General features: G+C 46.7%; 1 protein-coding gene across 7 annotated transcripts in view; it reads right to left on the bottom strand.

Moving 5' to 3' along the window:
- Positions 1 to 22271, bottom strand: part of slit2 (slit homolog 2 (Drosophila)) — a 671546-nt gene that overhangs the window by 162228 nt on the left and 487047 nt on the right. For all 7 annotated transcript variants that reach the window (XM_072496476.1, XM_072496471.1, XM_072496473.1 and 4 more), the window contains 2 exons: positions 21300 to 21466; positions 15088 to 15220 (listed from right to left, as the gene is read on the bottom strand). In XM_072496476.1, coding sequence (XP_072352577.1) covers positions 15088 to 15220; positions 21300 to 21466 — 300 coding nt within the window. The remainder of the gene's footprint in view (positions 1 to 15087; positions 15221 to 21299; positions 21467 to 22271) is intronic.

Below are 22271 nucleotides of genomic sequence, written 5' to 3'. Positions count from 1 at the left end.
GTTAGAGACTGTGGTGAGGGTGTGTTAGAGACTGTGGTGAGGGTGTGTTGCAGACTGTGGTGAGGGTGTGTTAGAGACTGTGGTGAGGGTGTGTTAGAGACTGTGGTGAGGGTGTGTTAGAGACTGTGGTGAGGATGTATTAGAGACTGTGGTGAGAGTGTGATAGAGACTGTGGTGAGGGTGTGTTAGAGACTGTGGTGAGGATGTATTAGAGACTGTGGTGAGAGTGTGATAGAGCCTGTGGTGAGGGTGTGTTAGAGACTGTGGTGAGGGTGTGTTGCAGACTGTGGTGAGAGTGTGTTAGCGACTGTGGTAAGAGTGTGTTACAGACTGTGGTGAGGGTGTGTTAGAGACTGTGGTGAGGGTGTGTTCGAGACTGTGGTGAGGGTGTGTTAGAGACTGTGGTGAGGATGTATTAGAGACTGTGGTGAGAGTGTGATAGAGACTGTGGTGAGGGTGTGTTAGAGACTGTGGTGAGGATGTATTAGAGACTGTGGTGAGAGTGTGATAGAGACTGTGGTGAGGGCGTGTTAGAGACTGTGGTGAGGGTGTGTTGCAGACTGTGGTGAGAGTGTGTTACAGACCGTGGTGATGGTATGTTAGAGACTGTGGTGAGGGTGTGTTGGAGACTGTGGTGAGAGTGTGTTACAGACTGTGGTGAGGGTGTGGTAGAGACTGTGGTGAGAGTGTGTTACAGACTGTGGTGAGGGTGTGTTACAGAAAGTGGTGAGGGTGTGTTAGAGACTGTGGTGAGAGTGTGTTAGAGACTGTGGTGAAAGTGTGATAGAGACTGTGGTGAGGGTGTGTTGCAGGCTGTGGTGAGGGTGTGTTAGAGACTGTGGTGAGGGTGTGTTAGAGACTGTGGTGAGTGTGTGTTACAGACTGTGGTGAGGGTGTGTTAGAGACTGTGGTGAGGGTGTGTTAGAGACTGTGGTGAGGGTTTAATAGAGACTGTGGTGAGGGTGTGTTCTGAGACGGTGGTGAGGGTGTGTTAGACACTGTGGTGAGAGAGTGTTAGAGACTGTGGTGAGAGTGTGTTAGAGACTGTGGTGGGAGTGTGTTAGACACTGTGGTGAGAGAGTGTTAGAGACTGTGGTGAGAGTTTGTTAGCGACTGTGGTGAGATTGTGTTAGAGACTGTGGTGTGAGTGTGTTACAGACTGTGGTGAGGGTGTGTTAGAGACTATAGTGAGGGTGTGTTAGAGACTGTGGTGAGGGTGTGTTAGAGACTGTGGTGAGAGTGTGTTACAGACTGTGGTGAGGGTGTGTTAGAGACTGTGGTGAGGGTGTGTTCGAGACTGTGGTGAGGGTGTGTTACAGACTGTGGTGAGGGTGTGTTAGAGACTGTGGTGAGGGTGTGTTCGAGACTCTGGTGAGAGTGTGTTAGAGGCTGTGGTGAGAGGGTGTTACAGACTGTGGTGAGGGTGTGTTCGAGACTCTGGTGAGAGTGTGTTAGAGACTGTGGTGAGAGGGTGTTACAGACTGTGGTGAGGGTGTGTTAGAGACTGTGGTGAGGGTGTGTTAGAGACTGTGGTGAGGGTGTGTTAGAGACTGTGGTGAGGATGTGTTAGAGACTGTGGTGAGAGTGTGATAGAGACTGGGGTGAGATTGTGCTGGAGACTGTGGTGAGAGTGTGATAGAGACTGTGGTGAGGGTGTGTTGCAGACTATGGTGAGAGTGTGTGACAGACCATGGTGATGGTGTGTTAGAGACTGTGGTGAGGGTGTGTTAGAGACTGTGGTGAGGGTGTGTTACAGACTGTGGTGATGGTGTGTTAGAGACTGTGGTGTGGGTGTGATAGAGACTGTGGTGAGGGTGTGTTGCAAACTGTGGTGAGAGTGTGTTACAGACCATGGTGATGGTGTGTTAGAGACTGTGGTGAGGGTGTGTTAGAGACTGTGGTGAGGGTGTGTTACAGACTGTGGTGATGGTGTGTTAGAGACTGTGGTGAGGGTGTGTTAGAGACTGTGGTGAGTGTGTGTTTGAGACTGTGGTGAGGGTTTGTTAGAGACTGTGGTGAGGGTGTGTTACAGACCGTGGTGATGGTGTGTTAGAGACTGTGGTGATGGTGTGTTAGAGACTGTGGTGAGGGTGTGTTAGAGACTGTGGTGAGAGTGTGTTACAGACAGTGGTGAGGGTGTGTTAGAGACTGTGGTGAGAGTATGTTAGAGACTGTGGTGAGGGTGTGTTACAGACTGTGGTGAGGGTGTGTTAGAGACTGTGATGAGAGTGTGTTAGAGACTGTGGTGAGGGTGTGTTACAGACCGTGATTAGAGTGTGTTAGAGACTGTGGTGAGAGTGTGTTAGAGACTGTGGTGAGGGTGTGTTAGAGACTGTGGTGAGAGTGTGTTGCAGACTGTGGTGAGGGTGTGTTAGAGACTGTGGTGAGGGTGTGTTAGAGACTGTGGTGAGGGTGTGTTAGAGACTGTGGTGAGGGTGTGTTAGAGACTGTGATGAGAGTGTGTTAGAGACTGTGGTGAGGGTGTGTTACAGACCGTGATTAGAGTGTGTTAGAGACTGTGGTGAGAGTGTGTTAGAGACTGTGGTGAGGGTGTGTTAGAGACTGTGGTGAGAGTGTGTTGCAGACTGTGGTGAGGGTGTGTTAGAGACTGTGGTGAGGGTGTGTTAGAGACTGTGGTGAGGGTGTGTTAGAGACTGTGGTGAGAGTGTGTTACAGACAGTGGTGAGGGTGTGTTAGAGACTGTGGTGAGAGTATGTTAGAGACTGTGGTGAGGGTGTGTTACAGACTGTGGTGAGGGTGTGTTAGAGACTGTGATGAGAGTGTGTTAGAGACTGTGGTGAGGGTGTGTTACAGACCGTGATTAGAGTGTGTTATAGACTGTGGTGAGAGTGTGTTAGAGACTGTGGTGAGGGTGTGTTAGAGACTGTGGTGAGGGTGTGTTGCAGACTGTGGTGAGGGTGTGTTAGAGACTGTGGTGAGGGTGTGTTAGAGACTGTGGTGAGGGTGTGTTAGAGACTGTGGTGAGGATGTATTAGAGACTGTGGTGAGAGTGTGATAGAGACTGTGGTGAGGGTGTGTTAGAGACTGTGGTGAGGATGTATTAGAGACTGTGTTGAGAGTGTGATAGAGCCTGTGGTGAGGGTGTGTTAGAGACTGTGGTGAGGGTGTGTTGCAGACTGTGGTGAGAGTGTGTTAGCGACTGTGGTAAGAGTGTGTTACAGTCTGTGGTGAGGGTGTGTTAGAGACTGTGGTGAGGGTGTGTTCGAGACTGTGGTGAGGGTGTGTTAGAGACTGTGGTGAGGATGTATTAGAGACTGTGGTGAGAGTGTGATAGAGACTGTGGTGAGGGTGTGTTAGAGACTGTGGTGAGGATGTATTAGAGACTGTGGTGAGAGTGTGATAGAGACTGTGGTGAGGGCGTGTTAGAGACTGTGGTGAGGGTGTGTTAGAGACTGTGGTGAGGATGTATTAGAGACTGTGGTGAGAGTGTGATAGAGACTGTGGTGAGGGCGTGTTAGAGACTGTGGTGAGGGTGTGTTGCAGACTGTGGTGAGAGTGTGTTACAGACCGTGGTGATGGTATGTTAGAGACTGTGGTGAGGGTGTGTTGGAGACTGTGGTGAGAGTGTGTTACAGACTGTGGTGAGGGTGTGGTAGAGACTGTGGTGAGAGTGTGTTACAGACTGTGGTGAGGGTGTGTTACAGAAAGTGGTGAGGGTGTGTTAGAGACTGTGGTGAGAGTGTGTTAGAGACTGTGGTGAAAGTGTGATAGAGACTGTGGTGAGGGTGTGTTGCAGGCTGTGGTGAGGGTGTGTTAGAGACTGTGGTGAGGGTGTGTTAGAGACTGTGGTGAGTGTGTGTTACAGACTGTGGTGAGGGTGTGTTAGAGACTGTGGTGAGGGTGTGTTAGAGACTGTGGTGAGGGTTTAATAGAGACTGTGGTGAGGGTGTGTTCTGAGACGGTGGTGAGGGTGTGTTAGACACTGTGGTGAGAGAGTGTTAGAGACTGTGGTGAGAGTGTGTTAGAGACTGTGGTGGGAGTGTGTTAGACACTGTGGTGAGAGAGTGTTAGAGACTGTGGTGAGAGTTTGTTAGCGACTGTGGTGAGATTGTGTTAGAGACTGTGGTGTGAGTGTGTTACAGACTGTGGTGAGGGTGTGTTAGAGACTATAGTGAGGGTGTGTTAGAGACTGTGGTGAGGGTGTGTTAGAGACTGTGGTGAGAGTGTGTTACAGACTGTGGTGAGGGTGTGTTAGAGACTGTGGTGAGGGTGTGTTCGAGACTGTGGTGAGGGTGTGTTACAGACTGTGGTGAGGGTGTGTTAGAGACTGTGGTGAGGGTGTGTTCGAGACTCTGGTGAGAGTGTGTTAGAGGCTGTGGTGAGAGGGTGTTACAGACTGTGGTGAGGGTGTGTTCGAGACTCTGGTGAGAGTGTGTTAGAGACTGTGGTGAGAGGGTGTTACAGACTGTGGTGAGGGTGTGTTAGAGACTGTGGTGAGGGTGTGTTAGAGACTGTGGTGAGGGTGTGTTAGAGACTGTGGTGAGGATGTGTTAGAGACTGTGGTGAGAGTGTGATAGAGACTGGGGTGAGATTGTGCTGGAGACTGTGGTGAGAGTGTGATAGAGACTGTGGTGAGGGTGTGTTGCAGACTATGGTGAGAGTGTGTTACAGACCATGGTGATGGTGTGTTAGAGACTGTGGTGAGGGTGTGTTAGAGACTGTGGTGAGGGTGTGTTACAGACTGTGGTGATGGTGTGTTAGAGACTGTGGTGTGGGTGTGATAGAGACTGTGGTGAGGGTGTGTTGCAAACTGTGGTGAGAGTGTGTTACAGACCATGGTGATGGTGTGTTAGAGACTGTGGTGAGGGTGTGTTAGAGACTGTGGTGAGGGTGTGTTACAGACTGTGGTGATGGTGTGTTAGAGACTGTGGTGAGGGTGTGTTAGAGACTGTGGTGAGTGTGTGTTTGAGACTGTGGTGAGGGTTTGTTAGAGACTGTGGTGAGGGTGTGTTACAGACCGTGGTGATGGTGTGTTAGAGACTGTGGTGATGGTGTGTTAGAGACTGTGGTGAGGGTGTGTTAGAGACTGTGGTGAGAGTGTGTTACAGACAGTGGTGAGGGTGTGTTAGAGACTGTGGTGAGAGTATGTTAGAGACTGTGGTGAGGGTGTGTTACAGACTGTGGTGAGGGTGTGTTAGAGACTGTGATGAGAGTGTGTTAGAGACTGTGGTGAGGGTGTGTTACAGACCGTGATTAGAGTGTGTTAGAGACTGTGGTGAGAGTGTGTTAGAGACTGTGGTGAGGGTGTGTTAGAGACTGTGGTGAGAGTGTGTTGCAGACTGTGGTGAGGGTGTGTTAGAGACTGTGGTGAGGGTGTGTTAGAGACTGTGGTGAGGGTGTGTTAGAGACTGTGGTGAGGATGTATTAGAGACTGTGGTGAGAGTGTGATAGAGACTGTGGTGAGGGTGTGTTAGAGACTGTGGTGAGGATGTATTAGAGACTGTGGTGAGAGTGTGATAGAGACTGTGGTGAGGGTGTGTTAGAGACTGTGGTGAGGGTGTGTTGCAGACTGTGGTGAGAGTGTGTTAGCGACTGTGGTAAGAGTGTGTTACAGACTGTGGTGAGGGTGTGTTAGAGACTGTGGTGAGGGTGTGTTCGAGACTGTGGTGAGGGTGTGTTAGAGACTGTGGTGAGGATGTATTAGAGACTGTGGTGAGAGTGTGATAGAGACTGTGGTGAGGGTGTGTTAGAGACTGTGGTGAGGATGTATTAGAGACTGTGGTGAGAGTGTGATAGAGACTGTGGTGAGGGCGTGTTAGAGACTGTGGTGAGGGTGTGTTGCAGACTGTGGTGAGAGTGTGTTACAGACCGTGGTGATGGTATGTTAGAGACTGTGGTGAGGGTGTGTTGGAGACTGTGGTGAAAGTGTGATAGAGACTGTGGTGAGGGTGTGTTGCAGGCTGTGGTGAGGGTGTGTTAGAGACTGTGGTGAGGGTGTGTTAGAGACTGTGGTGAGTGTGTGTTACAGACTGTGGTGAGGGTGTGTTAGAGACTGTGGTGAGGGTGTGTTAGAGACTGTGGTGAGGGTGTGATAGAGACTGTGGTGAGGGTGTGTTCTGAGACGGTGGTGAGGGTGTGTTAGACACTGTGGTGAGAGAGTGTTAGAGACTGTGGTGAGAGTGTGTTAGAGACTGTGGTGGGAGTGTGTTAGACACTGTGGTGAGAGAGTGCAGAGACTGTGGTGAGAGTTTGTTAGCGACTGTGGTGAGATTGTGTTAGAGACTGTGGTGTGAGTGTGTTACAGACTGTGGTGAGGGTGTGTTAGAGACTATGGTGAGGGTGTGTTAGAGACTGTGGTGAGGGTGTGTTAGAGACTGTGGTGAGAGTGTGTTACAGACTGTGGTGAGGGTGTGTTAGAGACTGTGGTGAGGGTGTGTTCGAGACTGTGGTGAGGGTGTGTTACAGACTGTGGTGAGGGTGTGTTAGAGTCTGTGGTGAGGATGTATTAGAGACTGTGGTGAGAGTGTGATAGAGACTGTGGTGAGGGTGTGTTAGAGACTGTGGTGAGGGTGTATTAGAGACTGTGGTGAGAGTGTGTTAGCGACTGTGGTGAGCTTGTGTTAGAGACTGTGTTGAGACTGTGTTACAGACTGTGGTGAGGCTGTGTTAGAGACTGTGGTGAGAGAGTGTTAGAGACTGTGGTGAGAGTGTGTTAGCGACTGTGGTGAGATTGTGTTAGAGACTGTGGTGAGAGTGTGTTAGCGACTGTGGTGAGATTGTGTTAGAGACTGTGGTGAGAGTGTGTTACAGACTGTGGTGAGGGTGTGTTAGAGACTGTGGTGAGGCTGTGTTAGAGACTGTGGTGAGGGTGTGTTAGAGACTGTGGTGAGGGTGTGTTAGAGACTGTGGTGAGGGTGTGTTAGAGACTGTGGTGAGGGTGTGTTCGAGACTGTGGTGAGGCTGTGTTAGAGACTGTGGTGAGGGTGTGTTAGAGACTGTGGTGAGGGTGTGTTCGAGACAGTGGTGAGGCTGTGTTAGAGACTATGGTGAGGGTGTGTTAGAGACTGTGGTGAGAGTGTGTTCGAGACTGTGGTGAGGCTGTGTTAGAGACTGTGGTGAGGGTGTGTTAGAGACTGTGGTGAGAGTGTGTTCAAGACTGTGGTGAGGGTGTGTTAGAGACTGTGGTGAGAGTGTGTTACAGACTGTGGTGAGAGTGTGATAGAGACTGTGGTGAGAGGGTGTTACAGACTGTGGTGAGAGGGTGTTACAGACTGTGGTGAGGGTGCGTTCGAGACTCTGGTGAGAGTGTGTTAGAGACTGTGGTGAGAGGGTGTTCGAGACTGTGGTGAGGATGTGCTAGAGACTGTGGTGAGAGTGTGATAGAGACTGGGGTGAGATTGTGCTGGAGACTGTGGTGAGAGTGTGATAGAGACTGTGGTGAGGGTGTGTTGCAGACTATGGTGAGAGTGTGTTACAGACCATGGTGATGGTGTGTTAGAGACTGTGGTGAGGGTGTGTTAGAGACTGTGGTGAGGGTGTGTTACAGACTGTGGTGATGGTGTGTTAGAGACTGTGGTGTGGGTGTGATAGAGACTGTGGTGAGGGTGTGTTGCAAACTGTGGTGAGAGTGTGTTACAGACCATGGTGATGGTGTGTTAGAGACTGTGGTGAGGGTGTGTTAGAGACTGTGGTGAGGGTGTGTTACAGACTGTGGTGATGGTGTGTTAGAGACTGTGGTGAGGGTGTGTTAGAGACTGTGGTGAGGGTGTGTTAGAGACTGTGGTGAGGGTTTGTTAGAGACTGTGGTGAGGGTGTGTTACAGACCGTGGTGATGGTGTGTTAGAGATTGTGGTGATGGTGTGTTAGAGACTGTGGTGAGGGTGTGTTAGAGACTGTGGTGAGAGTGTGTTACAGACAGTGGTGAGGGTGTGTTAGAGACTGTGGTGAGAGTATGTTAGAGACTGTGGTGAGGGTGTGTTACAGACTGTGGTGAGGGTGTGTTAGAGACTGTGATGAGAGTGTGTTAGAGACTGTGGTGAGGGTGTGTTACAGACCGTGATTAGAGTGTGTTATAGACTGTGGTGAGAGTGTGTTAGAGACTGTGGTGAGGGTGTGTTAGAGACTGTGGTGAGGGTGTGTTGCAGACTGTGGTGAGGGTGTGTTAGAGACTGTGGTGAGGGTGTGTTAGAGACTGTGGTGAGGGTGTGTTAGAGACTGTGGTGAGGATGTATTAGAGACTGTGGTGAGAGTGTGATAGAGACTGTGGTGAGGGTGTGTTAGAGACTGTGGTGAGGATGTATTAGAGACTGTGGTGAGAGTGTGATAGAGCCTGTGGTGAGGGTGTGTTAGAGACTGTGGTGAGGGTGTGTTGCAGACTGTGGTGAGAGTGTGTTAGCGACTGTGGTAAGAGTGTGTTACAGACTGTGGTGAGGGTGTGTTAGAGACTGTGGTGAGGGTGTGTTCGAGACTGTGGTGAGGGTGTGTTAGAGACTGTGGTGAGGATGTATTAGAGACTGTGGTGAGAGTGTGATAGAGACTGTGGTGAGGGTGTGTTAGAGACTGTGGTGAGGATGTATTAGAGACTGTGGTGAGAGTGTGATAGAGACTGTGGTGAGGGCGTGTTAGAGACTGTGGTGAGGGTGTGTTGCAGACTGTGGTGAGAGTGTGTTACAGACCGTGGTGATGGTATGTTAGAGACTGTGGTGAGGGTGTGTTGGAGACTGTGGTGAGAGTGTGTTACAGACTGTGGTGAGGGTGTGGTAGAGACTGTGGTGAGAGTGTGTTACAGACTGTGGTGAGGGTGTGTTACAGAAAGTGGTGAGGGTGTGTTAGAGACTGTGGTGAGAGTGTGTTAGAGACTGTGGTGAAAGTGTGATAGAGACTGTGGTGAGGGTGTGTTGCAGGCTGTGGTGAGGGTGTGTTAGAGACTGTGGTGAGGGTGTGTTAGAGACTGTGGTGAGTGTGTGTTACAGACTGTGGTGAGGGTGTGTTAGAGACTGTGGTGAGGGTGTGTTAGAGACTGTGGTGAGGGTTTAATAGAGACTGTGGTGAGGGTGTGTTCTGAGACGGTGGTGAGGGTGTGTTAGACACTGTGGTGAGAGAGTGTTAGAGACTGTGGTGAGAGTGTGTTAGAGACTGTGGTGGGAGTGTGTTAGACACTGTGGTGAGAGAGTGTTAGAGACTGTGGTGAGAGTTTGTTAGCGACTGTGGTGAGATTGTGTTAGAGACTGTGGTGTGAGTGTGTTACAGACTGTGGTGAGGGTGTGTTAGAGACTATAGTGAGGGTGTGTTAGAGACTGTGGTGAGGGTGTGTTAGAGACTGTGGTGAGAGTGTGTTACAGACTGTGGTGAGGGTGTGTTAGAGACTGTGGTGAGGGTGTGTTCGAGACTGTGGTGAGGGTGTGTTACAGACTGTGGTGAGGGTGTGTTAGAGACTGTGGTGAGGGTGTGTTCGAGACTCTGGTGAGAGTGTGTTAGAGGCTGTGGTGAGAGGGTGTTACAGACTGTGGTGAGGGTGTGTTCGAGACTCTGGTGAGAGTGTGTTAGAGACTGTGGTGAGAGGGTGTTACAGACTGTGGTGAGGGTGTGTTAGAGACTGTGGTGAGGGTGTGTTAGAGACTGTGGTGAGGGTGTGTTAGAGACTGTGGTGAGGATGTGTTAGAGACTGTGGTGAGAGTGTGATAGAGACTGGGGTGAGATTGTGCTGGAGACTGTGGTGAGAGTGTGATAGAGACTGTGGTGAGGGTGTGTTGCAGACTATGGTGAGAGTGTGTTACAGACCATGGTGATGGTGTGTTAGAGACTGTGGTGAGGGTGTGTTAGAGACTGTGGTGAGGGTGTGTTACAGACTGTGGTGATGGTGTGTTAGAGACTGTGGTGTGGGTGTGATAGAGACTGTGGTGAGGGTGTGTTGCAAACTGTGGTGAGAGTGTGTTACAGACCATGGTGATGGTGTGTTAGAGACTGTGGTGAGGGTGTGTTAGAGACTGTGGTGAGGGTGTGTTACAGACTGTGGTGATGGTGTGTTAGAGACTGTGGGGAGGGTGTGTTAGAGACTGTGGTGAGTGTGTGTTTGAGACTGTGGTGAGGGTTTGTTAGAGACTGTGGTGAGGGTGTGTTACAGACCGTGGTGATGGTGTGTTAGAGACTGTGGTGATGGTGTGTTAGAGACTGTGGTGAGGGTGTGTTAGAGACTGTGGTGAGAGTGTGTTACAGACAGTGGTGAGGGTGTGTTAGAGACTGTGGTGAGAGTATGTTAGAGACTGTGGTGAGGGTGTGTTACAGACTGTGGTGAGGGTGTGTTAGAGACTGTGATGAGAGTGTGTTAGAGACTGTGGTGAGGGTGTGTTACAGACCGTGATTAGAGTGTGTTAGAGACTGTGGTGAGAGTGTGTTAGAGACTGTGGTGAGGGTGTGTTAGAGACTGTGGTGAGAGTGTGTTGCAGACTGTGGTGAGGGTGTGTTAGAGACTGTGGTGAGGGTGTGTTAGAGACTGTGGTGAGGGTGTGTTAGAGACTGTGGTGAGGATGTATTAGAGACTGTGGTGAGAGTGTGATAGAGACTGTGGTGAGGGTGTGTTAGAGACTGTGGTGAGGATGTATTAGAGACTGTGGTGAGAGTGTGATAGAGACTGTGGTGAGGGTGTGTTAGAGACTGTGGTGAGGGTGTGTTGCAGACTGTGGTGAGAGTGTGTTAGCGACTGTGGTAAGAGTGTGTTACAGACTGTGGTGAGGGTGTGTTAGAGACTGTGGTGAGGGTGTGTTCGAGACTGTGGTGAGGGTGTGTTAGAGACTGTGGTGAGGATGTATTAGAGACTGTGGTGAGAGTGTGATAGAGACTGTGGTGAGGGTGTGTTAGAGACTGTGGTGAGGATGTATTAGAGACTGTGGTGAGAGTGTGATAGAGACTGTGGTGAGGGCGTGTTAGAGACTGTGGTGAGGGTGTGTTGCAGACTGTGGTGAGAGTGTGTTACAGACCGTGGTGATGGTATGTTAGAGACTGTGGTGAGGGTGTGTTGGAGACTGTGGTGAAAGTGTGATAGAGACTGTGGTGAGGGTGTGTTGCAGGCTGTGGTGAGGGTGTGTTAGAGACTGTGGTGAGGGTGTGTTAGAGACTGTGGTGAGTGTGTGTTACAGACTGTGGTGAGGGTGTGTTAGAGACTGTGGTGAGGGTGTGTTAGAGACTGTGGTGAGGGTGTGATAGAGACTGTGGTGAGGGTGTGTTCTGAGACGGTGGTGAGGGTGTGTTAGACACTGTGGTGAGAGAGTGTTAGAGACTGTGGTGAGAGTGTGTTAGAGACTGTGGTGGGAGTGTGTTAGACACTGTGGTGAGAGAGTGCAGAGACTGTGGTGAGAGTTTGTTAGCGACTGTGGTGAGATTGTGTTAGAGACTGTGGTGTGAGTGTGTTACAGACTGTGGTGAGGGTGTGTTAGAGACTATGGTGAGGGTGTGTTAGAGACTGTGGTGAGGGTGTGTTAGAGACTGTGGTGAGAGTGTGTTACAGACTGTGGTGAGGGTGTGTTAGAGACTGTGGTGAGGGTGTGTTCGAGACTGTGGTGAGGGTGTGTTACAGACTGTGGTGAGGGTGTGTTAGAGACTGTGGTGAGGATGTATTAGAGACTGTGGTGAGAGTGTGATAGAGACTGTGGTGAGGGTGTGTTAGAGACTGTGGTGAGGGTGTATTAGAGACTGTGGTGAGAGTGTGTTAGCGACTGTGGTGAGCTTGTGTTAGAGACTGTGTTGAGACTGTGTTACAGACTGTGGTGAGGCTGTGTTAGAGACTGTGGTGAGAGAGTGTTAGAGACTGTGGTGAGAGTGTGTTAGCGACTGTGGTGAGATTGTGTTAGAGACTGTGGTGAGAGTGTGTTAGCGACTGTGGTGAGATTGTGTTAGAGACTGTGGTGAGAGTGTGTTACAGACTGTGGTGAGGGTGTGTTAGAGACTGTGGTGAGGCTGTGTTAGAGACTGTGGTGAGGGTGTGTTAGAGACTGTGGTGAGGGTGTGTTAGAGACTGTGGTGAGGGTGTGTTAGAGACTGTGGTGAGGGTGTGTTCGAGACTGTGGTGAGGCTGTGTTAGAGACTGTGGTGAGGGTGTGTTAGAGACTGTGGTGAGGGTGTGTTCGAGACAGTGGTGAGGCTGTGTTAGAGACTATGGTGAGGGTGTGTTAGAGACTGTGGTGAGAGTGTGTTCGAGACTGTGGTGAGGCTGTGTTAGAGACTGTGGTGAGGGTGTGTTAGAGACTGTGGTGAGAGTGTGTTCAAGACTGTGGTGAGGGTGTGTTAGAGACTGTGGTGAGAGTGTGTTACAGACTGTGGTGAGAGTGTGATAGAGACTGTGGTGAGAGGGTGTTACAGACTGTGGTGAGAGGGTGTTACAGACTGTGGGGAGGGTGCGTTCGAGACTCTGGTGAGAGTGTGTTAGAGACTGTGGTGAGAGGGTGTTACAGACTGTGGTGAGGGTGTGTTCGAGACTCTGGTGAGAGTGTGTTAGAGACTGTGGTGAGAGGGTGTTACAGACTGTGGTGAGGGTGTGTTAGAGACTGTGGTGAGGGTGTGTTAGAGACTGTGGTGAGCGTGTGTTAGAGACTGTGGTGAGGATGTGTTAGAGACTGGGGTGAGGGTGTGCTGGAGACTGTGGTGAGAGTCTGATAGAGACTGTGGTGAGGGTGTGTTGCAGACTATGGTGAGAGTGTGTTACAGACCATGGTGATGGTGTGTTAGAGACTGTGGTGAGGGTGTGTTAGAGACTGTGGTGAGGGTGTGTTACAGACTGTGGTGATGGTGTGTTAGAGACTGTGGTGAGGGTGTGATAGAGACTGTGGTGAGGGTGTGTTGCAGACTGTGGTGAGAGTGTGTTACAGACCATGGTGATGGTGTGTTAGAGACTGTGGTGAAGGTGTGTTAGAGACTGTGGTGAGGGTGTGTTACAGACTGTGGTGATGGTGTGTTAGAGACTGTGGTGAGGGTGTGTTAGAGACTGTGGTGAGGGTGTGTTAGAGACTGTGGTGAGGGTTTGTTAGAGACTGTGGTGAGGGTGTGTTACAGACCGTGGTGATGGTGTGTTAGAGACTGTGGTGATGGTGTGATAGAGACTGTGGTGAGGGTGTGTTAGAGACTGTGGTGAGGGTGTGTTAGAGACTGTGGTAAAAGTGTGTTGGAGACTGTGGTGAGGGTGTGTTAGAGACTGTGGTGAGAGTGTGTTACAGACAGTGGTGAGGGTGTGTTAGAGACTGTGGTGAGGGTGTGTTAGAGACTGTGGTGAGGGTGTGTTAGAGACTGTGTTGATGGTGTGTTACAGACTGTGGTGAGGGTGTGTTAGAGACTGTGGTGAAAGTGTGTTGGAGACTGTGGTCAGGGTGTGTTAGAGACTGTGGTGAGGGTTCGTTTGGGACTGTGGTGAGGGTGTGTTAGAAACTGTGGTGAAAGTGTGTTGGAGACTGTGGTGAGGGTGTGTTAGAGACTGTGGTGAGGGTGTGTTAGAGACTGTGGTGAGAGTGTATTACAGACAGTGGTGAGGGTGTGTTAGAGACTGTGGTGAGAGTATGTTAGAGACTGTGGTGAGGGTGTGTTAGAGACTGTGATGAGAGTGTGTTAGAGACTGTGGTGAGGGTGTGTTACAGACTGTGGTGAGGGTGTGTTAGAGACTGTGGTGAGAGGGTGTTACAGACTGTGGTGGGAGTGTGTTAGAGACTGTGGCGAGAGTGTGTTAGAGACTGTGGTGAGAGTGTGTTAGAGACTGTGGTGAGAGTGTGTTAGAGACTGTGGTGGGAGTGTGTTAGAGACTGTGGTGAGAGTGTGTTAGAGACTGTGGCGAGAGTGTGTTAGAGACTGTGGTGAGGGTGTGTTAGAGGCCGTGGTGAGAGTGTGTTAGAGACTGTGGTGGGAGTGTGTTGGAGACTGTGGTGATTGTGCGTTAGAGTTGGAATGCATGAGATCTGTAGCTGGATGTTACTTAGAGGAAATGCAGTTATCATTTTTTATATCAGGCCAGAGAAATGGTGGATGATTTTGTACATGTTCAGAAATGAATAAAATTGATTTCTTACATGGTAATTATTTCCTGACATCTACTGATTGAACCATCTGGTTCATGGGAGTAACAACCTTAATTAAAAATCAGTGAGGGAGAACAACATCTAGAGAATGAGCCTAACATTTTGGGGATTCTGCTCAGCTGGTAGAAATATAGTGGGATAGAATTCCAAATATCTAAACAGATCATGTCGCATCATTACCATAATGGGGTCGGGTACCCTTAATTTCACTTGTGATTTAGAGACATGCCCATTCTGCTGGTGTATATTGAAGTGGCGAAGAGGACTCTGAGAGCCAGGAATGACCTAAGAAAAGTTAAATTATCTCTTGCACCGAATTGAACAGATGGGAATTTTTTGCTGATAATTAATTTTCTTGGAGTTTTTACTCAGCCATGAATGAAACCCACTCCAGCTTTCAGCTAATGAGCATGCCATTGGACCTAATGGACCGAAAGCTCCCAGATTGTGGCATAAACCATTTCCATTTTACATTTATCAATTTTCATTAACATTACAATTTCCTCAACTTTTAAGGTAGAGCATAACAGCAATCCATGAGTGTATTATCTTTCAACCATTAATTTAAATGATCAGAAAATAATGTGCAGCACACACACACACATTTCCAATATGCCTTACATGTGGGAAAACATCTCAATCTGTAGCAGGAAGCCCCATAACATCTTCATTAATGGAAGACACCAAGTTTAGAACTTTAACATAAACTGTGTCATGAACTAAGAGATGGAAATGTAAAATGCCTACTCCTGCGGCTCTGCAGAACACCTGCACCTTGTACAATTCAAACAAGGAAAGATAAAAACTATATTAAATCCAATGTAAGCTGGACGTTGCTTTAGAAGATGTGCAGATGTTAGTGCAATGTATTTAATCTTCGTATTTCTCTTTATTTTGAAAAATTACAATTTCCCCCACAAAAGACAACAGTCTGCCTTTTGATGAAAGTCCTTTAACTCCAGATTGTCACGTTTGGTCAGCACCTTTTGGACTATCCTTCATCACTGAAGCTCCTGCAATTATTACTTTGAACATAAGCATCCAAAGGTAAGAGCTAAAAAGCGTGACTTACAGTTCTGTCACATCTTTGGGGAGGCCCTTGGGTAAGGCCTTCAGTCCCTTGTTGCTGCAGCGAACCACAGTATCCAGACAAGTGCACTCAGCAGGGCAACGGGCAAGGGGTGAACAGCTGTTATCATCATTTCCTGCATTGTGGACAGAAGAGATGACTGTGAGGCAAACTAAACAGTTATTTTCCTTCAGTTCTAAGGATAGTTCAAAAGGATAGCAAGACAAGGAACTTGTTTGAGGTAATAGATTCAAGCTGTTCACATTAATTCACATTGGGGTACAGTAGCATTGTTGTACCAAGATGAAACGTGCAGCAAGATTTAAAATTTTATCCAGAGATTAATGGATATCTGGCAGTGATCAGCAGTTGGTAATCTAATTGAGTTGTTCAGATGTTATTTAGGAAATGCAGACTAGCTGGCAGTAATTGCAACGTCGTAATCTAGTCAAATCATTCAGATGACATAGGGAAACTGTATTAGTGAAGCTGCAATGAAATGAAATAATCAGCACTTGGCACCATGGATAAGATGACTGTCTTATTCCCATGTAAGTCAACCAGTCTAGATCATAGTTGTGTATTGCCTGAGCTTCTTTGAATCATGATATCAACAGTGCAGAAGGAGGCCATTCGGCCCATTGAGTCCACACCGATCCCTGAAAGAGCATCCTACCTACCCCACACCTCCACCCTAACCCCGTAACCCAGCAACCCCACCCAACATTTTGGACACTAGGAGGCAATTTTGTGTGTCCAATCCACCAAACCCACACATCTTTGGACTCCGGGAGGAAACCCAGGCAGACAAGGGGAGAATGTGAAGACTCCGCACAGACAGTGACCCAAGCCGGGAATCGTGCCTGGTCCCTGGCTAACCACTGTGCCACCATACCACCCCTCCCTCTATCACACTACCCAAATCTCTTGATTCAATTTTTGTCTTTGTTTAAATAATGCAAATCAAAAAATATATTTATATGATACACAAGCACTTAATGCATTCATATGGAAATACTGAGCCTGTTATTTAAACATTATTCTTTGTTCACCCTTTGGAGTAATTTACATTGGTGGTGGGAAGAAGCCACATAAAAATATCATTGAAGTAAAGGACTCGCGGTCAATTTTATAGAAACAAAAGAGCTACCATTTCCTGTCAAGGTCCATTTGTCCTTTACCCTGTTCAAGCCTGCAGAATGCCAAGAATGAATCTTGCCTAGGTGATACTGCAGTCTAATAGTGGTAGGCAGTGATACGTACACTGGGCGTCATAGAAAGGACCGAGTAAGTTTAAGATAAGTTCATTGTATCAGTTTATGTTGCAAATTACAGATTCTTTGCCCGAAGAACATCACTGGCACCACTGAATTTTCCAATGGAAATCTGGCATGTCTGAAAGAAGATGTTAAACTACAGAGGGTTGCTAGAACAGACTATCTTAGTGATATTCAATGCTTACACAATGCAAGCTACACCCCCATGCCCACAGAGAGAGGTAGCCAGACCTTGTTCTGATAGTGTTCAGTGCTGGTAGTGATGCTTCTGATGGTGCCATGGAAAAACGTGAATGTCCAATCAATTTGAATGCTGAATGTTTCCTCAACATCATCTCAAGCACAGTGTGCCCAACTTACAGTGACAATGGAAGGAATTATTTTAAGGGTTATCAACTTCCAGCCTAGCCTAATAATGCACATTTTCCAAGGTACAACCACATATTTATATCGGTCATGGCATGCCTACCCAGCAATGGCTACAGGGAACTGTATTCCCAAGGTCAGCAAAGAGGCAAGTGCAGGGATCCTACTATCTGCTGCAAATTTACCTGTAGATACCATACAAAATGAAGTTGGCGCATCCAGTTAAATTGTGAAATTTGGTTCTGTCCCAATTACAAGCATACTGCAATGCAGACAGATGTGAATGGTGCAGAGACGAGCGGCAACCAGCCTCACAATAATATGGTCGCACAAAGTCAAGATCTACTGCCAATTATGCTCCCAAAACTAAACAGAAACTGCAATTGAGGTTCTGCTGATGAGCCAACCACATAAAATTGGACAAAAACACATTTCCATTGCAAACAATCTGAACCATGCCGCTTAATGTTCTGACATAAAGTATGCCAACAGTAGAAAATTGAGGTATCTTGTGCAAAAATGAGCAAGCTTTTCATACACAGCGACATTATGTCTCACACCAGTACTTGACAACAACTTCATCGACATTAACTGAAGCACGGAAGGGGGTCAGAAAATATCGACATTTTGGGAGTATGGTCCCCAATATGAACAACAAAAGTTTTTTTTTTGTTCTCCCAGTGATGCATACTTCAAAATCCATCCTTACAATTTGCATCCGGAAGCGATTTCCAAGCTGTCAGAGTGCTCAATATATTTATTTCCTGGAACAGGTATTCCAGCTGCACCTGCAATGATTGCTACAGTCCATCACTGAATATAAGTCTGTTAGATTCACTCTGCAGATTAGACTGGAGTTGGCTCAGCTCCAGCTGCACTAGGAAGTAATACAAATACAGCATAAGGACTGACAGCTTGAAAACTTGTTTCCTGACAGAAACTCTACTGTTCTTGGAAGGAGAAAAAATGTGTTTTCAAACATTTGTCATTGAGAAGAGAAACTCTTGCTGTTGTAGCTGACAACTAGAATGCAAAAACATTTAAAAACACTTTTGTTTCCACAAAGCAAGATAACTCTGGCACAAGCCAGGAATGTGAGATTTATGTGATATTGCTCAAAGTTTAATTTTGAACCACTGTCAAAAGCAATGCATGCTCATGTTTCGTACGGGCATCATAGCAGGTGAGGCCTCCATCCAGAAGTGCAAAGTCAGGAAGTTACCTCAATCATACACACAAAAATGTGGCAGAAACGGGAAATGCTGGAAATATACAACATATCCCGTCAGCATCTTAAAATATAAAACACAAATTCATACTTCAGGCCAAGACACTTAGTCAAAATGGTAGAGCTCTGACAAATGGCCTACATGGGAAATTAAGGATGTATTCTCCAAGCGGGTCATCGTGGCAATCTCTGGGCCTCTGGGATGAAGTCCAAGTAGTGCAGTTCTTACAAGCGTCGAACCCTATTAGAGGTGTCAAATTGAGAAGTCAACCATTCTTTCATCCTTATGGGAGTTGACAATATAGAGCACTGAAGAAGGCCGTTCAGCTCATCATACCCGTGCCAACTTAAGTGGACGTTCAATTCCCTTTTGAAAGTTACACTTTCAGGCACAGCATTCCAAAGCAGAGTAACTTTTTAAGTTTAAAAAAAAAAATTCTCCTCATCTCTCCTCTTGAATCTTTTGCCAATTATTTTAAATCTGTGTCCTCTGATTACTGACCCTCTGCCAAGTGTAGTCAGTTTCAACAAATTGAGCACTTCCAATATTTTGTTTTTGTTATAGATTTTAATTTATTTTTGTCTCTAACGTCCAATCTGATCTGTGCTGGTGTGCTACAGTTCACTCAGAGTCCGAGTTGCTGCGGCAACATGAACTTTTACATGCATGTTGCACTCTGGAACTATGGATAGCAATGGTAAAGACTCCAACATCCTTTTCATTAGATGGATGAACCTCTCCCACTCTTACAATGTGCCATTGACATGCAATTGAAGGATTTGTAGTTTGACACTCAACCTGTTTAGCTTTGTTATGAACACACCTTCTTGGCCATCAAGTCCTGTGGTAGAGCTCAAATCCAGAGCTTTAAGCCCAGAGCCAGGGATGCAGACTACTGCGTCATAAGACCTCCATTTAACCTGAGCCACTTCCAGATGCAGGTTAATGACACAATGAAAAAGGATACTACATTAAAGGAGCACTGCTTGAACCTCATATTTCCATTATTTTCTTTCTGGACTTCTTATGCCAGTGCTAATGCAATAACCATAGTATCTCAGAAGCTTTCACTGTTCAGGAGGAGGCAGTAACTACAGGAGATCTCAAAACAGTGCCAACTCTCTTTTCCTAAATGGTTAGCTTGTGATATCATTATTAACATAAACAGAAAGTTGGCAAAATGAATATAGGATTGATTCAATGAATTCAGGATCAAAACGCAGTGAATGAAATATACACGCCTGTGCTGTGCCATCTGTCACAACGCTGAGTAATTTTCAGTGCATTCGATATCAGCCCCAGTCACCTCAGAAAGCTAGTTTGTGCATTTTATGGATTCCTGAGCCTGAACAACTGTGCAAATGTGGAAGTTGAGGGCAGGTGTTTGGGATGAATGCAAGGGGTAAAAGTAAGTAAAGTCGCTATAGTCCCAGATGACCAGGGGCTGCTTTTCCCTTCGAGAGGGAGGACTGACTAAGGATGATTTAACCTGAGGATCACCACACCTCAGGCGAGGGGTTGAGAAGGTGGACCTTCATGAATAACCTCAGCCAGTATGGGAATTGAACTCACGCTGCTGACCTTGCTCTGCATCACAAACCAGCTGTCCAGCCAACTGAGCAAGGCGTAGGGTGCACCAGGAAAGGTAGAAATGGAAAGGCCAGCAATGGGATAATGCAACCATGGGATGGCAGCAGAGGGTGAGACATAGAAGTAGAAATGAGTGGGGGTGTTCAGTTTAACCTAACCTATTATTGGGGAAACTGACAGGATCAGATAGAATTCTGTTTTGTGTCCCTTTCCATTAATTCTCTATGAAAGTCACTTGGGAGGTAATTATGTGAGAAGAAGAAGTTAGGGTTAGGAGAAACGGTGATTTTAAACATGATTGAAAGCATAACAGAAGAGTGCGAAAAGAAGTGCTGCATTTCAGGATATGTGCAAAATTTATAATATATTTGGGCAACTCAGTCGCTTAAAGCAATTGGTGGCATTTGATATTGAAGTGGTCAGATGGATCCAGAGATCCCTGCCAGTCTGGCTGTTTCCCACTGGTTGGGTAAGCTCTGCCAGTCTCAAGCAGCCAGGCGAGTGGAATGCTGTAACGAGCAAAGAATGCTCCATCAAAGTAAGAAATGGGCGGGGGGGTGGGGATGGGAAAGAGGGCAATCTATCTCAGGAGAATTTCTCTGCTTGCATCACACTTCAGACCAACTGATGCAATGCAAACCTCCAGACTCGAGGGGGAGATTTACAATTGGTTTTGGTGTGAGGAGAACCAAGGGGAAAACAGCTAAATTGCTTCTTAATTAAACAGTGACTACTGTCAAAGTGAAAGAAACAGATGGTCCAAATTCTTCAAGTCTTTGGCCACCCAGTATGAACCCATGTGTTTCTGCCCATCTCACAGCATTACTCCCACAAAACAGATGCCCAGTAATGGAAAATTGCACTTTGAATTAGTCATCTACAATCCAGATGTGTTTTACATGCATGTATTTCCCACAAATCGATTCTCCGTGGCCCTTGGAGCAAATACCATTATCATGTTATCCTGGAGAAAAGCTGTGGCACAATGTCAAAGCACAGTCACAAACTGCATCCAATGTTTTATTCATGGCACTGAATTAATGCAGGTCGATGCCCAAGATAAGCTTTCCAGGAAATCACAACACTAAATACACACATCGACATGCATGAGCAGCGTGTGACAGGAAACACAGGCATGAATAAACAGTTACACAGCTCCACAGATTGCTCACGGACATCGCACTCCACATGAGACACACATCATGCATAATAAACGAGTTATCCGCACAAATGCAAAACTCTCAATTCACAGTGAAATACTTTGGTGTTATTTATATACTGTATTTATATAGAGAGAAACTTTATTCTGGTCAATGATTAATTACAACAGTTGCATTCTTTCTATTCACATAATGAATCAGCAGTCACACTTCAGATGATTTAAGTGCTGTACCTTGCAGACTACAAAATGTAACTGTATGTCTAAAAACAGGGGAGGCATATGGAATATGTTGTCAAGTGCAATAAATTTAGATTAGAAACTGTTCGCTTAAAAGCTGTTGCATTCTGAAAGTTTAGTCTCTCGGTAAATAAACTTCCAGTACAAAAAAACCCACAACATTTTAAGAATCAAAGATGAGATCACTGCATTGCCGTCATCTCGAATTAAGTCCTTATTATAGGTCCAAGTTCCAAATTACATTGAATTGTAGGTGTTATGATAGCTTTCTGCGTAACTAGCAACACTGATCTAACCAACCGTTTTACATGCAGTCAAATCTAAATGCAGTAATAGAAAAAGAGCAAGGCTCACCATCATCACATGTGAAGTCCTGGATTGCCACGTCCTGGATAGGGATTTCCTTCAAGAAATAGGGCTTCTGACAACGAGGGTTTCCAGTGACTATGCGTTTCTTTCTCAGCCACTCACCCAACCAGGCCAGATGGCAATTGCAGTTAAAGGGATTGGCCAGCAGATTTCTGAAGAGACCAGGAAAAGATTAATCATTGAGAAAATGTCCTTAGTTTCAGTGTAACTCATCATAAGTCAATATATAATATGAAACATATTACTTGAAGGTAAGGCTTTTGGCATACATCATGCCTTTGCCTGAAATCTTATTTAGGTTACAGCTGTATATGTGCAGTAAATTTATTTGAATTACTAAACATGATGTATATGACGATGTTGATAGTTTAGTTAAACTGCCCGATGTCGAATCAAATATTAATGGCTGTGAGCAATAAATGTGATCAGGCTAGAAATGACTTTTCCTGTTTTCCAATATCATCATATCGTTGGCATCCTGTAATCTGACACAGCCCAACCACATCATGGTTCATGGTACAAGGCCCAGTGTAAATGCAGATAAGATTGAAGTCTGTATGTATCAGGGTTTATCTCAATGAATGGATTTACTAGCAGTACCATTAGTGAGATCTCTACCTTCTATACATTTTGCATCAAAACAAACTTTGGATATGGCCAAAGCACACAATAGACCAATGAGTGCAAAATGGACGACTGAGATTGAAAACAGTTGAAGGAAAATCAAGGTCATTCAGGAAGCAGCGATTAAGTGACACCAGACTTGGCTTTAGAGGTTTGCAGATTGCAGGAGGAAAGGAAATTAATGAGGGCAGGATTTCCATTTTTATGGTCCAGGAAAGAATGGGCCAGTTAAATGGAAAATTAATCAAGATTTGAAAACTGTGAAGGTACAAGGTAGTGGAAAAGAATATCGGATGCTATTTTTACTGCTTAGAATAAACAAGGCGGGAAAAT

Source organism: Scyliorhinus torazame, chromosome 3, assembly GCF_047496885.1.
Source record: "Scyliorhinus torazame isolate Kashiwa2021f chromosome 3, sScyTor2.1, whole genome shotgun sequence".
Classification (NCBI taxonomy): domain Eukaryota; kingdom Metazoa; phylum Chordata; class Chondrichthyes; order Carcharhiniformes; family Scyliorhinidae; genus Scyliorhinus; species Scyliorhinus torazame.
This window is presented reverse-complemented; position numbering and strand designations above follow the sequence as displayed.